The sequence below is a fragment of the Echinops telfairi genome, unplaced genomic scaffold (assembly GCF_000313985.2).
Source record: "Echinops telfairi isolate 266 unplaced genomic scaffold, ASM31398v2 ScPeMD7_4225;HRSCAF=4972, whole genome shotgun sequence".
Taxonomy (NCBI): Eukaryota; Metazoa; Chordata; class Mammalia; order Afrosoricida; family Tenrecidae; genus Echinops; species Echinops telfairi.
Window position 1 is genome coordinate 21,825,281 of NW_022108124.1, and position 9,694 is coordinate 21,834,974.

Genomic DNA, 9,694 nt, shown 5'->3' on the forward strand with positions numbered 1-9,694 from the left:
ATTGTATTTCAAATTCCAATGATCTCAACAGAAATCCCTGGTACCAGTGTGGGTCTTTTCTTTTGAAGGGTTGTTCAAATGATTTCACAAATATTTCTCATTCATCTTCCCCACATTATCTGCCCACATTTCATCCACCCAGACTGTGCTGGCGGGATGGAAGACCATGTGGGAAGCACACTGGGGAGGGGGGCGGGAATGTTCCAGGCAGACTGGGTGCCTGACCCCTGCCAGGAGGCCGGAGAGAGCTCTGGCTCCTGCATTTGCTAGCACACTAGCCAGGTACCTCCTTTCTCTGCTACCTCTCTGTAAGCTGGGGCTGAGACAGCAGATGGAAGACCCCAGAACCGACCTCCCAGCAGAGAGCATGCTGCGCACCTTGACACTTTGGCGAACAACTCTCTTTTTTATACAGCCTGCCACCTGAGGGGCTTCTTGCCCTTGCTCCATGAGTTCAAAATACGAAGGAACATTTACATAAAACCTTAGACTTTATAAAGATCTCCTGATAAGAGCTAGATATTTTTATCCCCATTTTACAGATAAAAGGACTGAAGCTCAGAGGGGATAAAAGACCTTGCCCAAGGGCACGCGGGCCCATGAGTGGCCGGCTTGAGCCGGGTTCTCCTTGCTTTAAATCCTGTGCTTTTTCACTTCTCCTTGTGGCCTTCTGAGACTTCAAACGGAGTGTTGCTGGGGCTGGCTCTGCCGACTGTAAAGAACAGAAGGGAGCTAAATATAAATCAGCCACAGAGAAGCGTTGCTTTCAGCCAAGGCCAAACACGGCCAGCCTTGGTGAGCCTTTAGATATGGATTTCCTACCCTGTCTTATGCATGTTATCTTCTGTCGCTTGCCTCCTTATAAAGAGACCTTGGTCAGAGAGCACAGGACAGAGAGTCTAAAATCTCACCTCCCCAGCCCCCAGCCCAGGAGACCAAGTGCAATCTCACTGTCAAGTCCCCCAGCTCTGGCCTCCTGGGGGCTGTGAGCTGCACAAGGAGAGGAGGGTCTTTGGAAAAGAAGCTCCCGTCTCCTGACTGCACAGAGTCCTCCTCCTACCTCCATGTCCCCAGCCTGCGCAGTGACAGTGGGGGGCTCCTTCTCCTACTCTGTCCTCAAGCTCCCAGAAAACTCGAACCGGTTGCTGCCCAGTAGTGACCCCCCAGCCCCGAGGCACAGAACAGCTGCATTCCCTAGGCCAGTGGTTCTCGACCTTCCTCACGCCGCCACCCTTTCAGACAGTTCCTCATGTGGTGGCGACCCCCGAACCATAACATTATTATTTTTTTCCCCATAACATTTTCATTGCTACTTCATCACTGTCATTTTGCTACTGTGATGAATCGGGCGAAAGGGTCATTCCACCCCCAAAGGGGTCGTGACCCACAGGTTGAGAACCGCCGCCCTGCGCTTTTTCAGGTGGTGGCCTTGGGGCAGCAAGTCCCCAAGCTTTCCGTTGACTGTGCCACACGCTGGCGTCATCATGACGCCCTTAGCCATGTATGCCCCAGGCTCCTTCCCGTCTCCCAGCAGCTTGTGGTTAATATCGTCACGAGCCACTAGAGCAGGGCCCTCAAACTTTTTAAACAGGGGGCCAGTTCACTGTCCCTCAGACCCGTTGGAGGGCCGGACTATAGTTTTTTAAAAAAGCTATGAACAAATTCCTATGCACACTGCACACATCTTATTTTGAAGTAAAATACAAATGGGGCAAAAACATCCTGCGGGCCGCATGTGGCCCGGGGCCGCAGTTTGAGGACGCCTGCACTAGAGAAATCAAGCTTTCTTCAGAACCTGGTTTCTAACGTGAAGTCTTGGGCTTCGCAGTCCTCCCGTGGACAGAGGCGATTGGGGTCATCACACTCTCGTCTTGGCCGGCAGCTTCCTTCCTTCTGTCCCATGACCGTGACTGAGCCACGCCAAGGGACCCGAGACACGGAAGGCTTGTCATTTCTCTGCAACAGGAGCGTCTTGGAGACGCAGGGACGGGCCCAGGGATGAAGCACTTGGGATCCGACTGACCACAAACAAGTCTCTTTCTGAGGGAGAGGCGGAGGACGAGCAGGCCTACACTTGGCTCGCATGGCTCGCGATGAGCGCAGGGAGAGGCCGGCTTCCCAGAGGCTGGCTTGTGTCTGCAGGGCCCACAGGGCGGGTGGGAGCGTGCTCTCTGATTCAAACCACGCGGTGTCTTCAGCAGACCTGCACACGCCCGCCTTAAGCTCTGTGGAATTCTAGGAACATGTGAAGCGTGAGTCACTGCTGGCGTTGCAAAGTCCGGAGAGGTGCGTGTATGCGCGTGTGCATGTGTGTGTGCAAAAACAAACCCTGGTTGAGCGCCACATGGAGCGTATCCTGCACGTCAGATGGACAGAACATCGTGAACTCTTTCTGAGGGCTGCGGAGGATCCTGGGAAGCCAAAGGCCTTTGGCCAGGAATGTGACTCCGCTCTTATCTTTGCTGAAAGCACGGTTTCTCAACCTCGGCATTTTCGACCTCTGGGGCCGGATAGAGAGCTCTGTGTTGTTAGGTCTGGTTTGTGCCTTGTCGGGGCTGAGCAGCATCCCGGCCTCTGCACACCAGATAACAGGAAGAAGCCCCCCCACCCCCCAACCTGACAATCAAAAATGTCTTCCAACATTGCCAAATGTTCCCTGGGCAGAATGTGCGGTGGGAGTGATTTGGGGTGGGGTGGAGGAAGCTAGACGTGGTGGTTTAGAGGAAAGTCGGCTAAAAGACAAAATCACAGACGCTAGAGGTTATTTATTTTTCTTACCCAGGGAGAAAAAAAAACTTAATAGGAAGACTGCTGGTTTTACAGGTGCTCTGAGTACCCCATTCTGCTCTGCTGTTAGTGGTACCATCTTCTGAACACCTCTGCGGGCCCATCTGGCTAAGATACCCCTGTACCAGTAGGGCAGTAGTTAGGAGCCAGATTTCAGAAACAAAAGCACGCCATGTCTGTCTCATTCAATTTAAAGGGCGAATTAAACAGTGAGCATCTCTAAGCTTACATCTGTCTTGTGCAGTCTTTGGGGGTAAAGTTAGACTAAGCACTATTTGTTGCTAACTAAAATCCAAATTTAACAGGGAGTCTTACGTCTGACCTGGCCATCTGATTGGCCCGGCCCAGTATCCACCCTGACTTCCCATTCATTCTGACGATCAAGTCCCTCCATCCTCTGAACCAGATTGACCAAACCTCACACCCTCCCTTGCTCCAACAGGGGCCCTCCGTTCAGAGCAGGCTGGCAGCCTGGTCTTTCCTCAACTCTGCGTTCAGACTCACCCTCTCACCTGGGTTGGCTTTTTTCTCTGTCTAAACGGCCTCTTCCTTTTCCCGACACCCCAGCTTCCTCGCCTTCAAGCCTCAGAACACATCTGGCTTGTTCTCCGGAGTCTCTGTTAAACAGCTTCATCGCCCCCTGGGTCTCTTTCGCGTCTAATCGGTCTGTCCTTCCATGGCTTCTCGGAGCTCAGTGTCATCCTTCGAGTCTAACCCTGAATTCTTAAAAGCAGGAATCCTGGTGGAGGCAGCACCCACCAGAGCTGCACGCGGACATGGCTGGGGAGTCCTGCACTGGCCAGGCCCTGGAGGGGAGCTTTCACAGGCCAGGAAGTCATGGGGAGCATTTGGTGCCATATTGCTTGCATCAAGGACACTGCAGTTGACATTGAAAAATGCTCTGTCTTTAAGTGAAATGAGAACACTCCCAAAGCAGCTGCCCTGTGCCTTCAGGGCTTGTGAAGGGCCTAATGCCTACCACAGCAGCTGGTAGCCCGCCTGCCCTGGAGTGTGGTCTTGGTGCGCTTGTGAGTAGTAGCCAGGGGCCGGTGACAGCGGGGGTGGGGTGGGTGGGGGGTGGTGTGCACCCGGCCCTACCACTGCCCACCGCCGGGTCCCAATTCTCCTCTCTGGATTTTTAATCACGGTCTTGTCCTACAGGCACGTGCTTGGGTGGCCATCTGCATTAGTGGCTTTTGGGCCTCAATGAAGAGGTAACGGAGTGTGATTTCTACCACCTTTGGGCTATATCTAATAATTTTTCAGAAAAAAATAGGGTTTCCTCCGCTCTGTGGAAGAACCCTGCTGGTGCGGAGGTTATGTGTTGGGCTGCTAACTGTAAGGTCAGCAGTTTGAAACCTGCAGGCGCTCCTCGGGAGAAAGACGAGTCTCAGAAGCTCCCAGGGGGCAGTTCTACCCTGTCCTACAGATAGAGTCGCTGTGAATCAGCATCGACTCCATAGGAGTGAGTTTGTTTGCTTTTCAGCTATATGGTCATCTTTCCCCTGATTAATTTATGTGTGCCCTCAGAAGGATGGACCAGAGTTATAGCTCAGGTGATTGTAGTGACGGGTCCTTGGCGACATGCAGGGAGCGTGGTGGTGAGGCTGCACTGCGGGGTAGACCAAGTGGCCCGATCAATGCTCTCCTGGTGGGTGGTTGTGTGGAGTACTGCTCTGGGACCACGGCCACACAGATAGGCATGTGTCTTTGAAAACTGGGCAGCCTAGGAAATTCCTCATGACCTAGGAGCTCTGCGTCCGGGAATTCTAGTCACGGCCAGCCAGCCCTCCATTGTTTTAGCTACAAATCCACGAAGGCAGGGTTCCTGAAGATTTGCCCCCTGCCCCATGTAGGTCTACGCTTCCAACACAGAAAGTGGCGAGAGGCGCACCCCCCTTGCACGGAGTCTTGGGTCGCTAGTGCAGAGAGCTTTACATGTGGTTCATTCTGGAAGTGGGGCCTATCATTGCCTTGACTGGATACTTTTCTGCCTTTCAGGTTAACCTCATTGCCGATACGTCCCATTAGGGTTGTATTGACCTCACTGGTGTTCACGGTGCCTTGAGCAGTGCCGCGTGAGCCTTATTTTGGGGGAGTGGATCAAGGACTGGGGACCTCTCCTGCCCAGGAAGTGCAGGGGTGTCCTGAGGTTTGGTGAGCCTTTCTGCCGCCAGCTGCTAAATCTTTACTCCCAAGACCATGAGAAGTCGCAGCAAAACCAGAAAGGCCATTGCACCTGGTTCTCTGGCCCCTGTGGGTCAGCATGGACCGGATGTCAGAGAGTGCCCCCCACCCCATCTCTACTTCTTTTGCCAAAAAAAGGAGGTCACATACTTCAATATTCCGTGATCAGAATTTTGCACGTGTTGAGCGCATTCTTATCTTAGACCTGGGTGGCTCCTAGCAAAGACGTCCACACGGGGGCTGGATGGCTAATGATGCTACTGGAGAGTCTGTGTAGGAGCTGTTTAGGATTTTCTCAGCATCCCTTGTACTTTCTGGTAGTCGTTGTAGTCCATGCCGTTACTTGATCTGTTCTGGGACTTTGGGGTTCTCACTTCTGCCTCGAAGATCCCCCCACCCCAACCCTCCAGTGAAGTCGGTAATTGTCAGGCAACATCAATGGCAGATCCCTCAGAGAAAAAGCCACTTACATTTCTGTCATCAGATAGGCAGCGCCGCCGCCGCCGCCGCCACCTATGGGTGTCCTGCCCATGGACTGAGACTGTTCCCAGGAGAGGCCTCACAAGGCCGTGGGAGAAATGCGATGGAAAGGCCATGGGCTGGCACACACACTCTTTGATGCCTCCCTCCTATTAAGCCATTTCCTTGACTCTTTCGTTTACTATGACAACCGCCTTCCTTTATCTGTGGGGGATCATTTCTGAGGGCTGCCCCCACCTCGTAGATACCTGAAAAGGTGAACGTGCTAAACTCTCTCTATCACATTTCACCACCTCGTGCATGCATATGACAGGTACCCAGGGTACACTGGGTGGGCAGTGTTAAAAAAGAGTCAGAGGCCAGTGGGGTTGGGGTGGAGGAGGCATAGCTGCCCACCCAAAGACGTGGGAGTTTGCTCGATGAGGGCAGGGTCTGGGCAGGATTTCACCACCCTGCTCAGAACAGGGCACAGCTCCATCCTTTGCCCGACTTTTAAATTACTCTCAGGCAAGCAAAGTTACTGAGATTAAAACTGCACATCAATAAGTGGTGGGGGTGGAGGGAGAGGGGGTCAGACCAGGATAGCTCCCTTTCCTTGACTTTATGTGAAGAAATGATTCTTCGGAGAGAGTATCGGTGTTTCGGATTCTGTCTGACAGCTTTCAGACCGCTCAGGGTACCTACGAGCTCACCCATCTAACCCACCAGCCCCAGCCTTGGGTCTCTTCCTGAATATGGTTCTACAGGAGGGATCCACATTTACTCACAGGATTCCAAGGCCAAGTTTAGTTTGGTCTACACCCCACTGTCCAGCCGGCCTCTTCAGGATAAATTGGAACCTCATAGAACAGTCCAAGATTCTAGGTTATGACAGAATCACGCCAAACCAGAAACCAAATCAACAAGTCGATTCCTACTCACGTGTGTCGGTCAAATGGTTTGCTTCACGCAGGAGCTCCAGAGGGTATGATGCCAGTGGGGCAAGGAGCTATGCCAGCTGAACCCCCAATCGAGACCTTTGTGGAGCAGCTCAGCTCTACAGATCCCTTCGAGTTCTTCTGTTAGCACCTTTCCCGGCAGTACTGATGGTGAGAGTCAGTTGGTGTGACGCAAGCTGGATATGGCGTTGTTACACTTCACGTGTTTTTTCACTTCTTGTTTTGACATTTTACTCGCCGTCTCCTTAGTGTTTAAAGCACGCCGGCCTTTTCTTTGCTTTTTTTCCCTCATTCCATTTACACATGTCCATGTGAACGCAGTAAACAGCCGACTACCAGCTTTCTGTCCTCTGGAGGCCCCCAAACTAGGACAGAAGTGAGGAGGTGCCCAAATTCCTCTCTGGGGCCGCAGGGCTGTGCGCCCCCTGGGGAGAGCCGCAGACTGAGGACAGGGGAAAGTTGAAATAGCTATTGGTTCCAGCTAAGCATGTTTTCCATTGTCTTTTGGCCACAAAGAGAAAATGGGAAGCTGCATCATTAAAAACAACAAACAAATAGGACCGGGCCAATGATGAGCTATCAGTTTTTCCGGGAGGCTGGGGTTATTTTTCAGTTTGGCTTTCCACAAAATATTTACAGCATGACATGTTGTATTTGACTGGAAGAAGAAAACAGTTTCTGCTTCTTAAAAATGACCGGGTTTTCAAATGTGTGCAGTGAGGTGAGCCAGAGAGTCCGTCCCTGTCAACACGGACGCTTCTTTTCCTTGGCCAGAGCTCAAGTGCTCCAAATCCCACTCGTGGCCGCGCCGTTTACTGGGCTAAACTTCTGGCAATCAGATGTTTCATAAATTTAAAAAAAAGATTGAGGAATTCAGACCTGAATTTTACTTCTAGGTTTTTTTCAGACACACACATTGGTGTATAAATCTGTTCGTGCGAAGTATTATAAAGCTCATAGCATTTAATTTTTTTCCCATGTAACTATTTCTGGTGCCTTCAAAGACTTGCTCCTTGAGTGAGGGATACTTACGTATCTTGACATCATGCCTGATTTCTAGTACAGCTTCCTTCTCCTCAGATGTTCACGGGTGAGTGGATTCACTTCCGGAGTTTACCTAATCTGTGACACTCCTAGGATAACTTCCTATCAACGCCCTGGGGCAGGAGTCCGGATGACACTGGCCCTGCTGCTCGCACCCGATTCTTAACTCCAGGCGATTGGCCTCACCGACCCTCCAAACTAGAGCATGCCTGAGGTGACGAGGTTTTCAGATGACCCCCAACACATCTGGAATTATCCTGCAGGTCAGTCTGTGTGGAGAAGCTGGAGGAGGAGGAACGATGGTCAATTTGAAGACTGGCCAACCAGGCACCTGTGGGGGCTGTTGAATGCGCCCACGTCCTAGGAGGGCTTAGCCGGCATGAGAGGTGGAGCCAACGACAGAGTCCTTGTAACCCCATGTCAGTTTCTCACCTGGACCACCCACCACACGTTCTGGAACTTCCAGAGACCGGTCTCAGGATTTTCCTTTCCCGAGGAGAGTAACAAGCAGACGTCCGCGCGAGTTACCAGCTACCGCGCGGGGCGACTTACCAGCTCAACATTGTTTTCGGGGAGTTTGTAATCGTAGGAGTAAGGGTAGAGCATCATCTGCGAGTAGGAGTGGATGGTCAGGTAGGCCTTGATGGAGGCGAGGTTTCTGCGGATGAAATCCGCCAGCGCCCGGGTCTCGTTCTCAGACTCGGCAGCAGAGCCACAGTACGTGTCGTCACAGGGGTTGTGGGAAGCTCCTCTTTCTGGGGGACACGGGGGCGGGAAGGGGGGGCACACATAAATGATGGTGACTAGCAAGGGAGTTTCCCGGGGAGAGTTCAAAGCTTCAAGGGAAGGGGCTAACAGTTGTTCTCGGAAGAACCCTTGCAGTGCCCCCAGCTCCGCAGGCTCTGTAAAAGGACTATGTGTGCTTGCTCCTGAGGTGACGGTGGCGCGTTACTATTCCGCTAACACGATCAAAAAGTTGCATGGGAAAGTGTGTCCCTGAGTAAGGTCATGCAGGGAGCACACAGAGCATGAGAAAATTAGCCAATAGGGGACCGTTATTGATGAACAACTTCTGTGTTGACATAATTCTGTTTTGAGAGTTAGCTCACAGAATTCAAATTCCGTGACAGTTTTAATGAGATGTTCATTTCCGTGATTGCCGGGCCCACTAAACTAGGATCACATCCGATTTGTTCATTCCTGTGTCTTTAGTATTTAGCTCAGCTGGGGACATCATTGAGCATTCAATAAAGTTTGTTAAACAAATAAAGAGACTTTATTATCATCTACACTTTCAAAACGTCAGGACCCTGAAATATAAAACTACTTTTTTTGGGGGCTCTGTTGTAGACACGGTTATGTTTTCTCAGACTCCTTTCAACAGATATTTTCATATTAGTTTATATTTTAATATTTTTCAAGTAATACATGCAAAGCTGTCAGGGCTCAGCCAAGAGACTTACCACACCAACCGGCATCAAAGTTTCTGTTGGGGTCTGTACCAATGCAGCTGCTTCCGGCGTTGGTGGAGCGCGTCTTTCTCCACATTCGGCTCTGAAAGTGGGTGGCATGGTTAGGAAGGAACCACGTTAGAAGGTGGTTCATTTCAATTTTATCAGCTCAGCTCAGAATTGGAACATGGCTTCTATACCTTGGTCCAGGTGTAGACGTAGCCATCAATATTGACCACGGGCAGGATATAAAAGTCTAATTTGTCGAGCAGCTCGGTCATGTGGATCTCACGGCCATAGGTGCGAACAGCCTGTGTATTAATTACAAAGTAGAATTTCACTGAGGAATTGATAAAATTGACGTAGATCGGATAAGTGTCCTTTTTTGAGGGGGCATTAAAATGGTATATACTATTAATATTTAAAGACACAGTCAGCCAAATGTCACAATATACCATTTTCTCTAAGTACAAAATCACAATCATATGTAGTAATTGATCAAGGGTTCGTGAAGGTGGGAGGGTGGCAGAGGTTGGGGAACAAAGAAGAGCTGTTACCACCACCTCAAGTAGAAAGAAAAGGCTTGGAAATGTTGATGAACCTATGCACAAGTGTGCTTTGTGCAATTGAATGATGGGTTGGCATGAGATTTGTAAGAGCCCCCCTCAATAAAATGATTAATAAAAAATAAAATAAAAAGAGAAAAAAATTGGTACTTGGTCGTGGAAGTGGTAGAAGGAGGAGAAGAGAAGGGCGCAGGGAAAATCTCTTGGCTTGTACGTCCCTGTCTAGGACACTGTGTTAGAT

At 50.7% G+C, this 9,694-nt stretch overlaps 1 protein-coding gene across 1 annotated transcript in view; it reads right to left on the bottom strand.

Moving 5' to 3' along the window:
• CPB1 (carboxypeptidase B1) overlaps window positions 1–9,694 on the bottom strand; it is a 34,545-nt gene that overhangs the window by 5,458 nt on the left and 19,393 nt on the right. Inside the window, exons 8-10 of the mRNA XM_045295010.1 lie at window positions 9,088–9,198; window positions 8,900–8,990; window positions 7,989–8,191 (exon numbers count right to left, since the gene is read on the bottom strand). Of these exons, the coding sequence (XP_045150945.1) occupies window positions 7,989–8,191; window positions 8,900–8,990; window positions 9,088–9,198 (405 nt within the window). The remainder of the gene's footprint in view (window positions 1–7,988; window positions 8,192–8,899; window positions 8,991–9,087; window positions 9,199–9,694) is intronic.